This window comes from Notothenia rossii, assembly GCF_949606895.1.
Source record: "Notothenia rossii genome assembly, chromosome: 2".
Classification (NCBI taxonomy): Eukaryota; Metazoa; Chordata; class Actinopteri; order Perciformes; family Nototheniidae; genus Notothenia; species Notothenia rossii.
The window spans coordinates 91189684-91211299 of NC_136904.1; the positions used below are offsets into that span (position 1 = coordinate 91189684).

General features: G+C 39.8%; 2 protein-coding genes across 3 annotated transcripts in view; one reads left to right on the plus strand and one right to left on the minus strand.

The window, feature by feature from the left end:
* slc49a4 (solute carrier family 49 member 4) overlaps positions 1-1081 on the minus strand; it is a 58072-nt gene extending 56991 nt beyond the window's left edge. Inside the window, exon 1 of the mRNA XM_079666953.1 lies at positions 627-1081. Coding sequence (XP_079523079.1) covers positions 627-927 — 301 coding nt within the window. The 5' untranslated portion in view covers positions 928-1081. The remainder of the gene's footprint in view (positions 1-626) is intronic.
* Positions 1082-1563: 482 nt separating this feature from the next.
* Positions 1564-18277, plus strand: hspbap1 (hspb associated protein 1). 2 transcript variants are annotated; one of them, XM_079666516.1, is made up of 8 exons: positions 1564-1681; positions 2685-2877; positions 4143-4327; positions 6279-6415; positions 7310-7481; positions 14889-14972; positions 15323-15424; positions 17471-18277. In XM_079666516.1, exons 2-8 carry the CDS (start codon positions 2688-2690, stop codon positions 18026-18028), a joined length of 1428 nt encoding a protein of 475 aa, XP_079522642.1. In that variant the 5' UTR covers positions 1564-1681; positions 2685-2687; the 3' UTR covers positions 18029-18277. The 2 variants fall into 2 exon arrangements, with proteins under 2 accessions (XP_079522642.1, XP_079522643.1); XM_079666517.1 differs by lacking the exon at positions 1564-1681 and adding an exon at positions 1710-2052.
* Positions 18278-21616: the final 3339 nt, after the last annotated feature.

Consider the following 21616-nt stretch of genomic DNA (forward strand, 5'->3'; position numbering starts at 1 on the left):
TATTTACATTGTTGTACTTCTACTCCACTACAGTTCAGAGGTACATGGTGTACTTTTACTCCACTACATGTATTTAATCCCTTTAGTTACTTTACAGATGTGGATGAATGATGTGAAATATAATCAAGTGTTAAATCAGACTTTAGTACCCTGCAGTATACAAAGTCATTCAAACTAGCTGAACCTTTACCAGCTTTGAGAACACTTTCATGATCAGTCATTATAAAAACATATCATATATATTATGGACCAATCTGCACAATGACTAGTTTTATTTTTGGTACTTTAAGTATATTTTAATGACTTTTCTACTTGGGGAACATTTTGAATGCAGGACTTTTACCGTAACAGAGTATTCCTACACTCTGGTACTTCTACTTTTACTCAAGTACAATATCTGAGTATTTCTCCCACCTCTACCGATAAGAAAACAGTGTGTATCCACCAGACTTCAACATTATCTAACCTCTGTGGGAAGATAGGACTATCAAGTGTCGGATATCACGCAACAACAACACGCTTTTGACTGATTCAGTCATCAAACATAATAACAAATCATACATTTTGGTGGAAAATCAGTAAACAACATTATGTTAGGATAGGAACACAGTGTACCTAAAACTCACCTCTTTTATCCATCAGCCACATAAACAACAGCCAGGGGACAAACCCCACCGGGCCCCACAGCACCAGAACCGCGATGTCAGACTTGCTGAAACCGAAAGCGTGAAAGGCTGAATTCTGGATCGGACCCCAGAAGTTCCAGACCATCCCTTGCATGAGAGCCAGCAGGGAGAACAGGGTGAGAACCAGCCATCTTCTGCCGTACACTCGGCTGTTTACTGGGGCACTGTTTGTTATTGTTTCCGCATGAGAAGGGACGAGAAGCGGCTCCCTTTCGGACTCGGTGCTCGGTCCGGCACCCATGGTAAATAAAGTGTCTATTTTGTGTTAAAATCCAGGGTTAAAGGCTGTACGTTAACGGGGAATAGAGAATACTGTCGAGGACAACAACATAAAAACAGCCGATAGCTTCTTGTTTCTGTCAGTTGACTTTAATGCGCATGTGCAAACGGAAGTGTCCTGGGTAGTGGAAATTGTGGTCCTCTGGCCGCCATTTTGGCTCGTCCGGTTTATTTTTTTCATGTAAGGCAATAAATAAATATATTTATAACAACAATTTATATACAGTTCTATATTTCAGATTAAAGATTTGTCAAATAAAAAATGTGTTATTTTTGTTTGTTTAGTTCTTGGTTAAAATGTTCAAAATGTTGATTTTAGAGTCAGCACTTCCCTTTTCTTCTTATTTGTTTTATTCAAGAATATATGGAAATCATATATTTTGCATTAAAAAAAATCAGGGGTAGCGAAAATTACATTAAAAAATAAAGGAAAATATACAGTTTGATATTTCATTTTAAATATTTGTCAAACACACAATTAGATGTAATTGCCTTTTTATTCGGAATGTTTTTAATAGTGCTACTATATTGCTTTAGTTCTTGGTTAAAATGTTTAAATTATGTATGGAGTCAGTCAGCCCATCTCTTTTCATGAATAAGTGAAGCTAGCCAGAGCCGGAATGGAGGAGATTCACAGTTACGTGACGTATGAGGAAACCTGTCATGTGACTTTTGTTTACTTCCGCCCACAGCCTCCACTGCACGTGTAGTGAAAGGTGAGTCGTTTTTAGTTGTTATGTCTCTACTATTTCTGCGAAGCTAGCTTTCCCAGGATATTAGCTCATTGGAAAAGCGAGCCAAGCTTTTCACAGTTCGTTAACAGAGACCCCGGCTAATAATAGCATGTTACAGCTGAGGATAGTTTGGCAGTTTGAGAAGTTCATATCGTCTTACTCAGATAACATTAAGACTTAATGTTGTCTGAGTGTTCTGCTGACGTCACAAACTTGTACTTTTATTTCATGTAATTCTAGCGAGTAATTGAGTTGATCATTGTTGTCATAAAAGTGCTTTACAGTGAATGCGATCAGGCGGGGAGTAATGATCAGATCTGACTGTCAGAAGTAGGCTATAATGTAAAAGTAAGGTACATGATGTCAGATTACACATTTGAATATCTGATTTTATTTAACTCAAACACATTGTAAAACGTAATGACAATTTTTTTTATTCTTACAAATATATGAACTAGGTAAACTTATATCAAGAATCTATGGGTACATCTTCAGTTAAATGCAATGGTGTATGCATTGTTCCTCAGACTCAGTCTTAAGATCATGATTTTGGTTTTAGTCTCACTTTAAAAACGGATCCATTAACTTTAGGTTCCACATTCTGTCACGTAGGCAAATATGTGTCTCTAAAGTTCAGATTTCCAGATTGCAGGTTATATAATACCAACATATCAGGCAAAAAAGGAATCAATTGTTTTTGTTATATGTATGTTTGACAGTGTGTGTGAGGTCCCCAAGTTCCCATCAGCAAAAACACATGGGTTTACTACCCTGGCTCCAAAATGGTGGAATGAGCTCTCCATTGACATCAGGACAGCAGAAAGCTTACACATCTTCCGGCGCAGACACACAGTTATTCAGAAGGCATAACAATTCCCATGTATCCTGCTGAAGCCAGTATAAACTAGTAGGCACAGGTATAACGTCTAAACCAGTTGTTTGATAGCTAACCTGCTTCTATTTCCTCACCGTTTTCAACCTACAGACCATGGCGGCCCCTGAGGCTAAATCCTTCAGTCCAGAGGAGGCGCAGCAGATTATTTTTCACCTGCAGCAGCCGGCAGTTTTCACCAACATGAGCGACGGCTGGCCGGCTCTCCGCTGGACTGCAGAGAAGCTTTCTGACTGCCTCCACAAACTCATCCGATTCAGACTGGGGAGGAAAGAGGAGACAAACGGTGAGATGGATCCTAAATAAAGCCAGTTGTTGTTGGTAATCTGGATTTAACATGCAGAATCAAAAACGACCCCAAAAAGATCAAATTCAGCTCAACCACCAAGGCTCCTGGTAGGCTCACATTGTTTTTTAAATCACCAATAGTGTGGAAAATCGATGGATATAGAGTATATCACCAGAATATAATAAGTCCACTATTATATTATAGCAATGTTAATATAAGAAAAGTAACTTAGCACCAACAATTATATTTGATTATTATATCTTATCAATTATATCATATTATATTTGACTTTAACTTTAACTATATATTTATTTGTTTTTCCTTTCTTCTCTTTTCTTTTTTCTTCACTATTATCTGTAAAGCGTCTTTGAGCACCTGTAAAAGCGCTAACAAATTAAATCTATTATTATTATTATTATTATTATATTACATTTGTACCCATGGGGCTTTGCTGTCTTCAGGTACGCTTCAGTAGTATTGGAAACAGTTGATGATACATCTGTTTCAATAAAACATGATTGAGTAGTCTGTGTTTCTTTAATGCAAACTTTCCTCTTAAGGAATTAATCCAAAGCACTTTCCTAAAAGCAATGCTATTTCCATTCCCGTTCAAAACCTCCTCCGTTATTGATCATTTATCAATTTGAGTTTGGTAAATAGATCTGCCTTTTAAATGTTTGTATTACCGATCACATCGATGCTCATGTGGTTTCTACTCTCATTAGAATTACCTGCAGTTGCATGTAGCTCGTCCTCTGACATGTGCTCATGTACAGATTGGACTATAGTTAGCATGACGTAATATGAAATGTCACATAAGTAGACACTGAGGGTTATAGCCTGGAGCAGCTGGTGTATTTTGGCATCCTTGTGGCTCTGAAAAAGCCGCAGTAATGATTCCTCCTGTGATAAATAACAGTGAGCCTGTCCTCTGATAAAAGCCAGCTAATTACATTTCGGAATAATTTCTCAGCTCCGACAGCTGACAGGAGGGCATTGCTCACGAGAGATTATAAATGCCATCACTCAACCATTGACACACTTTGTTTACGAGAACAAACACAAGAATAAATCGCTACATCTGTGATTTATTCTTCTCGTCCAAATGGGTGAAATGAAATGTCATGCCTCTGTGATGATGCATAATACTGGTTTTATAAATGGCATTCTTTAAGCGTAGAACTGTGGGATTGTTTTACAGAAACGTTGTCACAATTTCCCAGTGATTACTCTCTCTCTCGTTGTTTTTCTTGCTCTCATAGCACCTCTGTTTGAAACCCAGTGTTCCTACGTGGAGGCAACACTGGAGCACTTCCTCCTCTGGACACAGGGCGAGAAGGAGGGCGATGTAGGGCCTTTCTGTGAATACCCCACATCAGAGTATTGGGCCTACGCCGACTACAAATACATCGCCCTATTGTTTCAAGACCAGCCGGCCATGTTCGAGGTAACAAGCTTCCCGTGTTCATGCATGTTATGAAATCTCCGGGGCTTCTCATGTGACATGTCTGCATGCTTTAATGTTCACAAAGCTCTTTATGTTTCTCATACTGTCTGGGCTGCAGCACCTCTTTTCACCCTCTGTCTGAAACCAGAGCCCAGTCTGCTCTGATTGGAGATGTCCTGTTGAAGCGCTAGCCAATAGAAGCACGGAAGTAAGCACAGGAGTCTAATCGAGGTGTTTCAGGAACTTCTGGATTTGAGCTTTTTGCAGCCCATTTACATGCACTAAAACCTATACAACACACTTCAAGAAAGGGAAACCCCCCAAGAAGCATAATAGGACCCCTTCAAAAGTGTTTTCCATTATATAAATATGCCGTTGTGTGTCAGCATGTTTTTCTGAATTTACATATACAATCACATTCAGTGAATCTGTATGATTTGGATTTACACATTACCTAAAGCATGATACAAAGTTAAAGAAAATATTTTGTATGTGCTATTCATCTTTAGACTAATTGCAAGTTATCAACAAACTAAAGTTCTAATTTGAAAGAGCCAATATATTTCCTTTTATTACTTTTTTTCTAAGATGCTTATTTATATTCTTACACATTTGATCCGTTATTTTGACATTTTTCAATTTAATGTTAAGCCATTGCTCATCAGGACTTTTTATGAACTGCTATTCTCGTCCTCTGGAAAGTAAAAGACATCAAAGCGCCATCCTTTCTAAAGCCACTGCCACAAATTAATTTCTTTTTTTATCTCTGTGGTACATTTCTATTACGCATCCACCTGCAATTATAACCAGCTGACATTCATGCCTTTACGACAGACAGGCAGGCGGGGGCTTTTACTGGATAAATGGTGCTGGGAAGTAAAGAGTGAGATTGACCAGTCTGTCATTTAAAGCTGCCTGCATGTATGCTAATGACTTCGTTATTCAGGATGCTACACCTTAGTGCGCTGACAGGAGTGATTGACAGACCGGTTTCCTTTCAAAGATGACGAACACTGTACAGAGACTTCCGTTGGTCTCTTGTAATAGGCCCTGTCAAAGCAGAGGATGAGGTGGGGGTGAGCTTATAGCCGCGTTGTGAAAATGTCATGTCTTCACGGACAAAAAACACATTAAAAGTCATTATTTCTCTCATTATTTCGGATTGATAATGGACATCTGAATGTGGAGTTTGTGTTTCCTCCAGAGGTGGGAAGTAGTGGAGTACAAATACCTCGTTACTGCACTTAAGTACATTGTTCTGGTATCAGTACTTTACTCCACTACTTATTTTTCTGATGACTTTCTACTTCTTACATGTTGAACACAAATACCTGTACTTTCTACTTCTTACATGTTGAACACAAATACCTGTACTTTCTACTTCTTACATGTTGAACACAAATACCTGTACTTTCTACTTCTCACATGTTGAACTCAAATACCTGTACTTTCTACTTCTTACATTTTGAACTCAAATACCTGTACTTTCTACTTCTTACATGTTGAACCCAAATACCTGTACTTTCTACTTCTCTCATTTTCCAAACAGGCTGGTTCCTTTAGTCTGAATGTGTGTTTGGTGGCGTGATCATTATTATTTAGAGTCATTGCGTGCCTATTGATTTGAACACGATCCGTGTATCCATCATTTCCTGGTCTTCTCTAAAGAAGAGGGACCAATGGAAACGTTGTCATGTTGCCGTTGGTCACCATGGAAACATTCATTTGCTAACAATGACATTATTATTCTATTAATATAAAGGGAGGTCAGGTACTCTTTAAAACAGCTGCTAGTTATGGGTACTTTTTACTGAAGTACATTTCAAAGCCTCTTTACTTTGACTTGAGTAAAGAAGTTTAGTCAGTACTTCTACTTTCACCAGAGTATTTTTAACACGAGTATCTGTACTTCTACTTGAGTAAAGTGTACTTTTGCTATCTCTGGTTGCAGGATGTAAAGTGGTCCCAGTTTGGTTTTGAGGGGCGTAATGGGAGGGAGAGCACATTGTGGATCGGCTCAGAGGGGGCCAACACGCCGTGCCACCTGGACTCATACGGCTGTAACCTGGTGCTGCAGGTACAAGGACGGTAAGAGGCATCGTAGCTGTGAGGGACATTGTTGGGAAAATACTGAATGTCTTCTTCCTGTATCAGAGTACCATGATAACAAAGGTATCCCAACTGTAGCTGTGAACATGACAGGATGTGTGATTACCTAGAAGAGCATCAGGACTGTTTGAGGCATATGATAGCTATGTGATTAACATGATGATTCAGCCTCTATGGAGAGAGACATGTGACAAGCATGCTCATTTCTGACGTGGAGCTAATCTGAAGTAAACATTGAATACTGCTTTCTATTCCTCCATCCTGTGACTGTGTAACTCCCTCTCTTGGATATCAGCATGTTAAGGACACTGTTCAGGAACTAGTTGATGCTTTGTATGTGATGACTACTTCCATTCTGGAGAGGACCACAGATACATGGATCCTGAGATTCAAGCTCAAACCGGTGACGAGTGATATTTTTCTAACAGAAATTATTTTAAAATCAAATCAATAGTTTATTTCGATAGCCTAATATCACAAAACACGTTTGTCTCAGTGGGCTTTGCAGATTAACAAACATAACAGTCTGAACTTGCTGTTGATGTATTGTGATTTTGTGGCTAATGCTAATAATGCTAATGCCAGCAAATACAATGCTTCACAAAACTTTTCAGTTTTACGGGGCGTGGTTTGCAATTCGCCCAGCCAATCAAAAATGAGTACTTTTTTGTCCCCAGGCTAGTACCACCTCTCGAGCAGGCACTAAAAAGGGCGTAAAAGTTCTCTTTTTGGTGTGAACGCAAAATTTCAGGCACTATCGGAACTAAACAGGAAAAGTACGGGAAAAAGTACTCCGGTGTGAAAGCGCCTAAAGGGGACTGTCCACGACACTATAAACAAATAAACTAAACTTGTAATACTTCCTGTGTGCAGTAAGCGCTGGCACCTCTTTCCTCCAGAGGACACCCCCCACCTCTACCCCACCAGGATCCCCTTTGAGGAGTCCAGCGTCTTCAGCCAGCTGGACGTCCTGCACCCGGACCTCAGGAGGTTCCCAGGGTTTCATGGAGCCAGAGCCCACATCGTCACTCTGCAGCCCGGACAGGTCAGGACTCTTGACACAGTATTAATATTGTTTTGCAGATCCTTAAAAAGTCGCCTTAAATGCAGTTTTAGATACTGGTTGGAGTTTTAATGGATTTGTGGTGCACTGTTGTGTTTATTTGATGTTAAATGCAGGCGGGAATTGTCTTCCATTGGTCAGAAAATGTTGTTTTTGCTCATTAAAAGTAAGTATTGCTATCTTATTTGCACATAGTTTTTTTATTCAATTGAAAGTAAACTAATTTATTGATTAATTAAGAATTTAATGAGCAAATTCATCTAAATATTGGTACCACTTTACAATAAGACGAGTTTACGAATAGCTTGTAATTCATTTATTAATTAGGTTGTGAACACTTTATAAATCATTAATAAGCTTTTATAAGACATGAGATAAACAGGGCGACTGTGACCGGTTGCTTGCCAAATAGTGAGCCCATATTTATCTGTACTGCTAAGCCTTATATTGGCTACCTAGCTTACTTCATCTCCTTCATCAGCCAGCATCCTTGGTATCTGTTGTTCACTGCGTTGATATCGGGTACCTTGCTTACTTCGTCTCCTTCATCAGCCAGCATCCTTGGTATCTGTTGTTCACTGCGTTGATATTGGGTACCTAGCTTACTTCATCTCCTTCATCAGCAAGCATCCTTGGTATCTGTTGTTCACTGCGCTGATATCAGGTACCTAGCTTACTTCGTCTCCTTCATCGGCCAGCATCCTTGGTATCTGTTGTTCACTGCGTTGATATTGGGTACCTAGCTTACTTCGTCTCCTTCATCAACCAGGATCCTTGGTATCTGTTGTTGACTGCGTTGATATTGGGTACCTAGCTTACTTCGTCTCCTTCATCAACCAGGATCCTTGGTATCTGTTGCTCACTGAGTTGATATTGGGTACCTAGCTTACTTCGTGTCCTTCATCAGCCAGCATCCTTGGTATCTGTTGTTCACTGTGTTGATATTGGGTACCTAGCTTACTTCGTCTCCTTCATCAGCCAGCATCCTTGGTATCTGTTGCTCACTGAGTTGATATTGGGTACCTAGCTTACTTCGTCTCCTTCATCAGCCAGCATCCTTGGTATCTGTTGTACACTGCGTTGATATTGACTACCTAGCTTACCTCATCTCCTTCATCAGCCAGCATCCTTGGTATCTGTTGTTCACTGCGTTGATATTGGGTACCTAGCTTACTTTGTCTCCTTCATCAGCCAGCATCCTTGGTATCTGTTGTTCACTGCGTTGATATTGGCTACCTAGCTTACTTCGTCTCCTTCATCAGCCAGCATCCTTGGTATCTGTTGTTCACTGCGTTGATATTGGGTACCTAGCTTACTTTGTCTCCTTCATCAGCCAGCATCCTTGGTATCTGTTGCTCACTGAGTTGATATTGGGTACCTAGCTTACTTCGTCTCCTTCATCAGCCAGCATCCTTGGTATCTGTTGTACACTGCGTTGATATTGACTACCTAGCTTACCTCATCTCCTTCATCAGCCAGCATCCTTGGTATCTGTTGTTCACTGCGTTGATATTGGGTACCTAGCTTACTTTGTCTCCTTCATCAGCCAGCATCCTTGGTATCTGTTGTTCACTGCGTTGATATTGGCTACCTAGCTTACTTCGTCTCCTTCATCAGCCAGCATCCTTGGTATCTGTTGTTCACTGCGTTGATATTGGGTACCTAGCTTACTTTGTCTCCTTCATCAGCCAGCATCCTTGGTATCTGTTGTTCACTGCGTTGATATTGGCTACCTAGCTTACTTCGTCTCCTTCATCAGCCAGCGTCCTTGGTATCTGTTGTTCACTGCGTTGATATTGGGTACCTAGCTTACTTCGTCTCCTTCATCAGCCAGCATCCTTGGTATCTGTTGCTCACTGAGTTGATTCTCGCTAAGTAGCCAATATAAGGCTTAGTCATCTTGCCAAATAGTGAGCCTGTGTTGATGTATGAACACTATGTTAGAACTGGTTTACAAATGGTTCTCAATGATTAATAAAGTGTTTACAACCTAATTATTAACCCTTTATGAATCCTTTATAAGGGTAGTCTTATTGTAAAGTGGTACCTAGATATGTATACAATGCTAATTGCAGTTAAAGGGTTAATTGTATGTTGCAACCATAAGAAGACTATTAGAACAAAATAAATATTTACATTTGAAACAGCTTAAGCCCATCTGAAAGAAGAATAACAAATTATAATCTCCTACAGATATTGCATGTTCTCAGTGAAATTATATGTAATTGTTAAGTAGTATAACAATTAAAATAAGACATTTTTATCATCAGTTGCATTCTTCAGACTTTGTAAAATCCACCATAAGTCTCCTGCTGATGTTATGCAACGCCGTGTCTCCGTTACCTTTTAAACCGCTTGTGACACCGAGGCAATAACTGTAAAATATTGCTTTATTGGTCCTTAAGAACAGAACATGTGAAAGAAAACTCAACAGTGAGATTTATTTGTCGTGATGTCCTCCATAAATGTGTGAAGCACGGCAGCTGTCGTGACTTGTGTCCCAATTAAGATGTGGCCTTCAGTTATATTGCATCACCTTCAACGGACCGCAGCTCTTTTATAGCAGGAAGTGGAAGGTTAAGCTGCGTTAAAGTCAGACGCATCAGGAGGAGAGTAAAAGGGTCAAGTGACAGTTGATCAAGTGACAGGGCTGTCAGTTTACACTCAATTTATCTATTTTAAAATCAGGTGAGTTCAGCGAGGCGACATTTATGATTGAGGTGTTGTGCGGTGTCCTGATTTCCAGCCCTCAGTTACTTTTAAAGTCGTTGTTCAACTCCTAATTACGGCAGAATTCTTTGATGTTTTCGTCCCACTCTGCCTCCTTTCAGATTCCAGCCGCATTGTTTTTGTTTTCCAAGAGTCAAAATGGTGACAAGGCAATTAGCCTCCTGTCTCTTTTCACTATCTGCGGGTGCCTGACGCTTTAAATATGGTCCTATCAGCAGCAGCAGCACATCCAGGATATCTCTGAATGGGGGGGGGGGGGGGGGTCTGCAGGTTAAAGGTCACCACTGATAGGGCCAAAACAAGATAATCAATATAAAAGTATTATTCAGAATCAGAAACAGGTTTATTGCCAGGTAGGTTCACACATACTAGGAATTTGACTTGATGTCATGGTGATACATAGAATATAAAAAACAAGAAATCTAATATAAAACCCAAAATCTTTTACACCGTAATAAAATACAGTTAAATAGCAATACAAATGAAATAAAGCAGTAATTTACATGGAAATAGAATGCTATGAATGCATTTTAGAATATGAAATGTGAAATAAGAATATGTGCAGAAAGGAGTATGAACATTGTGTGCATTAATGTAATGCATATCGACTATGATGTGGCTGAGGTAAAAGGGTCAGTGGGGGTCCGGGCCTTGTTTAAGAGGCCGGTAGCGGAGGGGAAGAAACTGTTCAGGTGGCGAGAGGTTTTGGTCCGGATGGAGCGAAGCCTCCTGCCAGAGGGGAGGGGGGTCAACAGTTTGTGTCCAGGGTGGGAGGGGTCGGCCACTACCTTCCCTGCCCGCCTCAGGGTCCTGGAGGCATGCAGTTCGTGGAGGGATGGCACCTTATTGAGCCTCATTCTACTCAGTCTTTGTTATATATCCAGCGCACGCCTTTCATTTACAGTGTTGTTCGTTACCCCCCCCCCCCCCCCCCCCCAACCCCCAAAAGCACACATTTTCTAGACAGGATGAAGGAAAGCGAGCCATTTTTAACCCTAACACAGTCTATTGTAATTATTTAGATATATTTGTTATATATATATACACTTGTAATTGTAATGTATTTATTTTATTATTGATTTTATTGATTTCATTTTGTTCCATATAATCCCACTTGCTGATAGTTTTCCATTTCATCTTGTGTTGTGTCACCTTTAGATTTATTGTGGCAATCATTTTTTAAACACCTTAAATTCAGATCTCTCCTTTATTGAGTCTTACCCCGAAGAATAATTGGATAATCCCTACAAGTCGACTTCGATTATTTCCACCATGCCCTTTTGAAATACTTCTGCAGTTGACACCGAATGTAAAGTTTTGGTTTCTACAGCAATCTCCTGATAGATCGCTGCACCTCTGCAAATCAAATCAGAGGACGGATCATTCCTCTTGTCTTGTCAGACCGCAGCCAGCGGATGAATCAGCACTGCTGACGAGGCAGGGAATCAATAATGAGGCTCCTCATTTTAATAAAGTATTGTCAGTCAGTTGTTCCCAACCGGGGGTACAGGGACCCCTAGGGGTACTTGAGGGGATTGCAGGGGGTACTGGAAGATTAGGGATTGCTATATACTGTATTTCCACACATAATTTTAAAATCAATGTTCATAATCCTGGTGTCCTGTCAAGGATTCAAGGCTTTTATTGTCATGTGTACATAGCTACAGTGTACCATTTGTATTTAGTTTTTTTGTTGTAGTACTGATACCGTCCACTAGACTCCTAGTTACGTCGCGAGCTGAATACATGATTTCGTTCTTACAAGCTTAAAAGTTGTATTTATCATCTGAATTTGGCGAAACAAGTTTAATATTATAAAAACAAAACTAGATTTATTTGAAATCCAATGAAAACAAACTGTCACGGACCCTGCCGTGTTATCTATGATTACTATACGCTTTTCATTCATAATTTCAGCGGGAGGGAGGGGGAGCAGCGCTGAGGAACAGCAGAGTGGGGGCTGACAGGAGTCTGTGTTGACCCTTATTGTGCGTCAGCAGAGACAGGCTACAAGTGTCTCAGGTTCAATTAGACAACTAATGTCTGGGTTAGTGTTCATGACTTCTTAATGGTTCATCTCAATGCACACACATGTTCCCGTGCTTTCCAATAGTTTAAAATAGTTTTATTCCATTGTTAAATAACCTGTTCAATACAAACATGCCACTTGTAAAAACTGATATTTGTTTAGTGAGCTCATTAGAGGATGTTCCCTGAAAGATTGTAAAATGTCAATGAAGATGTCAGACTTAGTTGTGTGTGTGTGTGTGTGTGTGTGTGTGTGTGTGTGTGTGTGTGTGTGTGTGTGTGTGTGTGTGTGTGTGTGTGTGTGTGTGTGTGTGTGTGTGTGTGTGTGTGTGTGTGTGTGTGTGTGTGTGTGTGTGTGTGTGTGTGTGTGTGTGTGTCACAAAAGGTTGGGAACAACTGTTGTGAGAAGAGATGGCAAAAGTACCCACATCCTTTACTCAAGTAGAAGTACAGATACTCGTGTTTAAAAATACTCTGGTGAAAGTAGAAGTACTGACTAAACTTCTTTACTCAAGTCAAAGTAAAGAGGCTTTGAAATGTACTTCAGTAAAAAGTACCCATAACTAGCAGCTGTTTTAAAGAGTACCTGACCTCCCTTTATATTAATATAACAATAATGTCATTGTTAGCTAATGAATGTTTCCATGGTGACCAACGGCAACATGACAACGTTTTCATTGGTCCCTCTTCTTTAGAGAAGACCAGGAAATGATGGATACACGGATCGTGTTCAAATCAATAGGCACGCAATGACTCTAAATAATAATGATCACGCCACCAAACACACATTCAGACTAAAGGAACCAGCCTGTTTGGAAAATGAGAGAAGTAGAAAGTACAGGTATTTGGGTTCAACATGTAAGAAGTAGAAAGTACAGGTATTTGTGTTCAACATGTAAGAAGTAGAAAGTACAGGTATTTGTGTTCAACATGTGAGAAGTAGAAAGTACAGGTATTTGTGTTCAACATGTAAGAAGTAGAAAGTACAGGTATTTGGGTTCAACATGTAAGAAGTAGAAAGTACAGGTATTTGAGTTCAACATGTAAGAAGTAGAAAGTACAGGTATTTGTGTTCAACATGTAAGAAGTAGAAAGTACAGGTATTTGTATTAAACATGTAAGAAGTAGAAAGTACAGGTATTTGAGTTCAACATGTAAGAAGTAGAAAGTACAGGTATTTGTGTTCAACATGTAAGAAGTAGAAAGTACAGGTATTTGTGTTCAACATGTAAGAAGTAGAAAGTACAGGTATTTGGGTTCAACATGTAAGAAGTAGAAAGTACAGGTATTTGTATTAAACATGTAAGAAGTAGAAAGTACAGGTATTTGGGTTCAACATGTAAGAAATAGAAAGTACAGGTATTTGTATTAAACATGTAAGAAGTAGAAAGTACAGGTATTTGGGTTCAACATGTAAGAAATAGAAAGTACAGGTATTTGTATTAAACATGTAAGAAGTAGAAAGTACAGGTATTTGTGTTCAACATGTAAGAAGTAGAAAGTACAGGTATTTGAGTTCAACATGTAAGAAGTAGAAAGTACAGGTATTTGTGTTCAAAATGTAAGAAGTAGAAAGTACAGGTATTTGGGTTCAACATGTAAGAAGTAGAAAGTACAGGTATTTGAGTTCAACATGTAAGAAGTAGAAAGTACAGGTATTTGTGTTCAACATGTAAGAAGTAGAAAGTACAGGTATTTGTATTAAACATGTAAGAAGTAGAAAGTACAGGTATTTGAGTTCAACATGTAAGAAGTAGAAAGTACAGGTATTTGTGTTCAACATGTAAGAAGTAGAAAGTACAGGTATTTGTGTTCAACATGTAAGAAGTAGAAAGTACAGGTATTTGGGTTCAACATGTAAGAAATAGAAAGTACAGGTATTTGTATTAAACATGTAAGAAGTAGAAAGTACAGGTATTTGGGTTCAACATGTAAGAAATAGAAAGTACAGGTATTTGTATTAAACATGTAAGAAGTAGAAAGTACAGGTATTTGGGTTCAACATGTAAGAAGTAGAAAGTACAGGTATTTGAGTTCAACATGTAAGAAGTAGAAAGTACAGGTATTTGTGTTCAAAATGTAAGAAGTAGAAAGTACAGGTATTTGTGTTCAAAATGTAAGAAGTAGAAAGTACAGGTATTTGTGTTCAAAATGTAAGAAGTACAGGTATTTGAGTTCAACATGTAAGAAGTAGAAAGTACAGGTATTTGAGTTCAACATGTAAGAAGTAGAAAGTACAGGTATTTGTGTTCAACATGTAAGAAGTAGAAAGTACAGGTATTTGAGTTCAACATGTGAGAAGTAGAAAGTACAGGTATTTGTGTTCAACATGTAAGAAGTAGAAAGTACAGGTATTTGGGTTCAAAATGTAAGAAGTCAAAGTCCTCAGAAAAAAAAGTAGTGGAGTAAAGTACTGATACCAGAAACATTTAGTACAGTAACGAAGTATTTGTACTCCACTACTTCCCACCTCTGGTAGGACACTGTACTGGGGGGGGAAGGTGTATGCTGCCATCTAGTGGAGGATCAGGACCTCCATGTATTCCCTCGACATGCATCACAGGACAAAAAGAAAAGGAGTGTGTGTGATCAATTGAAGCTTCTGCTGACATGTTAATCTGCTCTGCTCAGGTGCTTTATGTCCCCCGACACTGGTGGCACTACGTGGAGTCTTTGGATCCCATCACTGTCAGCGTCAACTCCTGGATCGAGATGGTAAGGAACCCAATTCTGAACTATTCAACCACCCTGAAATAATAAAAAAAGAATCATCATCTTTGTTTTCCCTCGCCCTGAAAACCTCCCGATCCTAACAGCGTTCAACATTTAAATGTAGGCCCCGTTCACTTTGAATAATGAACCGGCCCGACAGTAAAAGATTCCCTGTCATTATGATGAGTGTGTGCTGCATTAAAAAAGCTCCCCAGCACCAGAAAAATGTTTATCTAAAGATCAGGTTCTTCTCTGCAAGGTCAAAGACAAACACTCTGCAGACTGTCTCTATCATTCAGTGTAATTCCCGCGATGCTCTGAGCTCATTCTCACTTTGCTTCTGGTCCCGTCAGGAGGAGGACGACGTGGCGAGAGTTGGTGAAGCTGTGACCAAGGCTGTCGTCTGTGCTTTCAAACGTGATGAAAACCCTGAGGACTGGCTCAATCCCACCGAGGTAGCAACGATATGTTCCCCTTTTATCCAGGGTTGGATTTCTTGGGGCGGAAGGGGGATGTATTGGCAGTTTTTGTGTTATTTTAAAACTTACCATGTCTTTTTATAATTTGTATACGGGGATAGATAAGAGAAAAAATCATCATAACATAACAGTCCAGATACACCACTACCGGCCTCATGGAAAAGTCGACCCTCACTGACACTAACCCACAAACCTTATGCATGTCATTAACCTGTTAAGCCCCAAGGTCCCCACCGGCGGGTACTTTACTTTTTTTTTCACGACACTGTGTCTCAGGGCTTCTTAATATTTAAGAACTTATTAATGTGTTATACCAGATTAACGGAAATAATCTCAGATAACTGACGATACAAACCATTCTTACCAAAACAAAACACAAGTCTCATAAGAAGCATCTAAATGACCCCTTAGCGAAAAATGCTAACGGACATTGGCACAGAATTCAAGATAAAAGTACCCTTATTACTTATCGTAGCTGCACATACAAGATATCCGATTAAAGCTGAGGTTTCACAGATTATTTAGGTATATAGTATCATCACTGAGTGATCCGAACTTGCGACAGGGGAAGCAAAGACAGACATCACAACACGTACCTTTAAGTGGCTTCTAGGGAGATCGTCTCACCCTAGCTGTTAATCTGATCAAAAGACGTGTTCAATGGCATTAAAACAAGAAAAAACGCGGCTGAAACGGTTAATCCATAGGTTGATAATGTGTCTGTGTCATAATTATTTTCATTTGTAATCCATAATTCCATTTTTATGTAAAAATTGCAGAGCAAAAGTTAGCTGCTAATGGTAGCCACCAGAGTTCTCGCAGCTTCCGGTGTTGGCTATGCGGCAGTCTAACACAGACACATGACCAAATAAGGACTATGTGGGAGTTCCCCTCGATTCCATTGGCTCTGAAGGTTAGAAAGAGATGTCACATGTCAAAATCCAGCAGGGGGAGCCAGAGATATGAAAAATCCACCCAAATGGCCCCAGAAGAGGTTATTTTTGCTAAATCTGTCTAAAAAGGTCAAATATCACTTGTTTTGCATCAATCTTGATACAGGGTACTTAATATATGTTGTACTTTGGATTCCTAAAGCTTTTAGTCTACTAACCCATCATCCAAGGTTAGTTTTCACTATAAGTACAAAATATCTTTTGGACGGACACTATAATTTACAGTTTTTTACCATGTTCAATCTTTAAAATAAAAAACATCTATATTGATTCTGACTTTTCTACATCCAACTCACAGGTTTATCATTACTTTGAGAAAAAAGATTATTAATTTAACCCTTTTAGAAGTGAAGATATGGTCATTTGTTCTGGGAATGTCATTTTCGAGGCTGAAACCTGAAAAACAGGCTCGGGGCTTAACAGGTTAATGCACATCATGTAAACAACTCAACTTTAAAATGTAATATACTGCAGTTTGTCATATATTGATTGTACTACGTCTATTTACTATTGTATATTTATATTTGGTGTAAATTCTTGTCTTTATTTTTTTTATGTTAAATGTTTTTTTTTAATCGTTATATCTTTGACCTTCTCTTACATCTTATATCCTTATGTTGTTAATGTTTGCACCTCCATACACAAAGCAAAGTCTTGTTTGTGTAAACGAAGCTGGCAATAAACTTGATTCTGATTCTAAAAATCAACAAAGCCGTGCACAGTAAACATCGATTTAATCATAGTTTGAGTCAGCAGCTTCTTTCAGTTCTATCTTCCATCTATCCATCTATCTATATACAGTGGGGGGGAAAAGTATTTAATCAGCCACCAATTGTGCAAGTTCTCCATCTTAAAAAGATGAGAGAGGCCTGTCATTTTCATCCTAGGTATACCTCCACTATGAGAGACAGAATGAGAAAAAAAATCCAGAATTTATTTGCAAATTATGGTGGAAACTAAGTATATAATAAGGCTTCCTCAGTATACACAGAGGAGGCCTTTTTGAAGTGGCTGGCTGCCAGTTTTTGGGATCTCTCTGCGACCGCTTGTTTGTGTCTTGTCTCTGCAGGAAGGCGTAGCGTCTCATGATGAGAACATGCAGTGTGTGAACCTGGCAGTGAGAGCTTGTGCTCAAAGACAAAGAGGCTCCTGCCACAGAAACCTGACCCGGGACCCAGGAGACAGCCGCACATTAAAGAGGGACTCCACAGGACAAGTCAGGAAAAATTTGTTCACAGATTCTGCACCTTTCAGTATTCCCTTCGGACCACATCTCATCCCTGTGTGCTGTCAGCAAGAAACCAAGAAAGATTTGGAGGTCAAACCTTCCACAAACTGTGATGTCAAATCTCAGGAGGCCTGTACCGTCAGCTCAGATGCAGCACAGAGGACATCCGCTGTCAGATTGCAGCAGGACAAATATGAATTTAGCGATCAATGTACAGCGCGTGACGGTGCAGTTTTGACCTCAAAAATCTCTGTAGAGGATTGTGAGGAGCCTATGCACTCAACAATAAGCACTAACGACCTGTTAGACTGCCTGCTGCATCCTGATATCATCACCCGTGTCACTGAGCTGTTACTGGAGCGGCACACAGGAAGTCGCAGAGCCATGACACCGTCCTAGCTTTAATATTCACTGTAAACATTTCCTGTTTCCCTTTCCAGCAAACAGGGGAAAGCTCTTTGTATGACTGGTGAGGATATAGTGCTCCAGGAATGAGTCCTAAAACCCAGAAAGTGGTCAGGATTTTTGCATTTGTAGTTCACTCAATGGGTTTTTGTCAATGGGATTTGGTTAGAAACAAGAGCTGTGGTTAACACAAGTTTAAGAGATTGTCACAATGTCTTTAACCAAATAAAATATTTAAATGAATTATCTCGCCATCTTGCTTCTTGACAAAGTATACATTGTCATCCTGTGGATTGAACAACTTACTCATAAGACATCCATTTACCCCTTGAACCAAAGCCACCAGTACATATTTCCTTAACATTTGACCAGTTGGGTTTATACGTAGATTAGAGTAAGGGTTAGGGCTAAAAGGGGAATTGGCTTGGACGCTCAAAGCTAATAATCTGCATTACTCTATCGTGTATTTTCATACAAAGACAGAAAATAGACAAGCAACAGAAATATATAGAAACTGGCTAATATACAGTATACATTACAAATAACACTTGAGGATAGATAAAGGCTTTCCAATATTGTTGGAATAACAATAGAGACACCGTAGAGACAGGCTTCAATGCCCTCTCAGAGCATTATATAGGGCGGGATGAGAGCTCTCCTAGTTCGGTAAAGTTCATTACAAAGATGTTGACAGATTTTATCTTTCCACATCAATAACTCAAACACAAAACGTTCTCAAAACACAAAACCCATCCCTCAACCACCATTGTAAGGTGGACAACAAGCCAGAAAATACATTTTAAAAAAGCTACAGGGCGCCATCCTACGAGCTAGACAACTTCTATCTGCAGCTGAGTGAGCTGGGACGTCTACAAAGTGCAACACCGTAAAATAACAGATATACAATACAAAAATCAATACATAAAAAAATTCAATATTTACATAAATAATTATACAAATCCAGGGAGGGATCCATGCAAACTCTACACGAGGTAAGCGTGTGTGAGTGTGCCTTAACCAAGCTGCGGCCCCAACTTCTCCACGGTTACAACCGGATGGGAGGAAGTGGGGATGCAGTGGATGTTAGCCAAAAGCCGGTCAGGGACGGTGTGGTGGGTCGATGTTGTTGGACGACAGGGCGTTTATACATTGGGGCTCCGCGGAGGGCGGAGCCTGTGTGAGATATAACTTGGGGTTACGTATTGTAACCCTAGTTATATAAGCACAGGCGGAGTCCTCTACCTGGGGGCCCTGTCTTTCCTAGGCCGCTCGCTGAAGAGGGTGTAGGATGGCGGGCGGAGGGCGTAGCCGCCTTATATACTGTGGGCCTGCGCGCGCATTCAGGTAGGCTCGCCCCGATTGGCCGGCTACGTTTGCGATATCAATAGGTGAAAGCATGCACAGCATGATAGAGAGTAGTACCCATAGAGTCCAGTAGAGGGCTCCGCCTGTGCTTATATAGCTAGGGTTACAATACGTAACCCCCCGTTTTCACCCCGTGAGGGTTGACGCTAACTTTACATGGAAGCTGCTGCATATACACGTTCTCCTGGCGAAACCTCAAATCATCTTCGTAATATCTATCAAACTATAGATCATACACATCCATTGGACGTGGATTCCAAAAGTACAAGATACATTTCTCGCTAGAAATGTAATCAAAATGCATTTTAATTACCAAACTATCCTAGAATTTAGGACTTTACAGAGAGGGTTATTTGTGAATAAACGACCCTCTGTACGTTTGCAATCAACGGGAGCACTAGAGGTCGAAAACTTTAAAACGTGATTATAGGTCGTAATAAGGGCTTGAACAATGGACCTATTTGGTCGTATGAGTTGGAGGACTTGTTGCTCCTCGCTCAAATTGTTCCAGATCTTCACCACACAAACAGAAACACAAAAACTTCTCTTTGTTGTGCGCACCCTAATATTAGTGAACATAAATGAACCCCGTAAATAATAATTATCTTGTCTTTCATCGAATATTATCTGAACATTCCCAGGTAATTGAAAGTGTTTTTCCTTAAACATGATTTGTGCGATTTGGAATTCAACAAGATCTGACTGTTTTAATCATTTTAGCTCTAAGAATAATGGGTTTGTATGATCCCTATAGCCGACATTTTTAATAAGTCTTATTGCTCTTTTTTGTAGAATAAATAGAGATTGTGTTTTTTTTATAATTACTCCCCCAAACCTCTGCACACCTGTGTCTTTTTGGCCTGATTAGTGTGTGTGTATTTAGGCTCTGTTTTCCCTGTCAGTGGACAGGTAGTGTGTGAGAGATCCTTGTGGCTGCTGAATGTGTTCAGGTGGACAGCAATTGAGGCTGTGAATCATGTGCCCATGATTTAATAAATGCCCACACCGGGTTATATTTGAACTCTCTGCCTCTGCTTCCTTGCTTGGTCGGGCCGCTCAATGGTCAGCCTCACTTAAATAAGTTAAAACCAATGAACAGTAAAGAATGTAGAGGGAATTATGAGCAAGAATCTGTTTTGCCTTGTTTAATATTGTAAGACTTCTTGAGACTTTGGAATTAATAAGTTTTATGTGTGGTTTCCAGCTCAGTTTCTCATCAATTGTGATTCCAAGGAATATATTTTCTTTAACTCTCTAAATGTAAATCCCATCTATCTTAATGGATGCTTATGTATTGCTATTTCCAAATATGATTAATGTTGTTTTATTCAAGTTTAATGATAACTTATTACTGTTTAGCCATAACTTTAGTTTGCATATTTCAGCTGTGATCTCTTCCAATAGTAGCTGGCACTGTCCCCAGAACAAAAGATATCGGTGTCATCAGCAAACAAAACAAACTTGAGTATTCTCGATACATATTTCATTGATATACAGTGGGGCAAAAAAGTATTTAGTCAGCCACCAATTGTGCAAGTTCTCCCACTTTAAAAGATGAGAGAGGCCTGTCATTTTCATCCTAGGTACACTTCAACTATGAGAGACAGAATGGGGGGAAAGAACCCAGGAAATCACATTTTTAATGAATTAATTGGTAAATTCCTCGGTTAAATAAGTATTTGGTGACCTACAAACAAACAAGATTTCTGTCTCTCACAGACCTGTAACTTCTTCTTTAAGAGCCTCCTCTGTCCTCCACTTGTTAACTGTATTAATGGCACCTGTTTGAACTCGTTATCAGTATAAAAGACACCTGTCCACAACCTCAAACAGTCACACTCTAAACTCCACTATGGCCAAGACCAAAGAGCTGTCAAAGGACACCAGAAACTAAATTGTAGACCTGCACCAGGCTGGGAAGACTGAATCTGCAATAGGTAAGCAGCTTGGTGTGAAGAAATCAACTGTGGGAGCAATTATTAGAAAATGGAAGACATACAAGACCACTGATAATCTCCCTCGATCTGGGGCTCCACGCAAGATCTCACCCCGTGGGGTCAAAATGATCACAAGAACGGTGAGCAAAAATCCCAGAACCACACGGGGGGACCTAGTCCATGACCTGCAGAGAGCTGGGACCAAAGTAACAAAGGCTACCATCAGTAACACACTACGCCGCCAGGGACTCAAATCCTGCAGTGCCAGACATGTCCCCCT

Coding starts and splice junctions, on each gene's coding strand:
- hspbap1 (XM_079666516.1), top strand. CDS start 2,688: ATGGCGGCCCCTGAGGCTAAATCCTTCAGTCCAGAGGAGGCGCAGCAG. Junction 2,878..4,142: donor GAGGAAAGAGGAGACAAACG/GTGAGATGGATC, acceptor TTGCTCTCATAG/CACCTCTGTTTGAAACCCAG. Junction 6,416..7,309: donor GTGCTGCAGGTACAAGGACG/GTAAGAGGCATC, acceptor TCCTGTGTGCAG/TAAGCGCTGGCACCTCTTTC.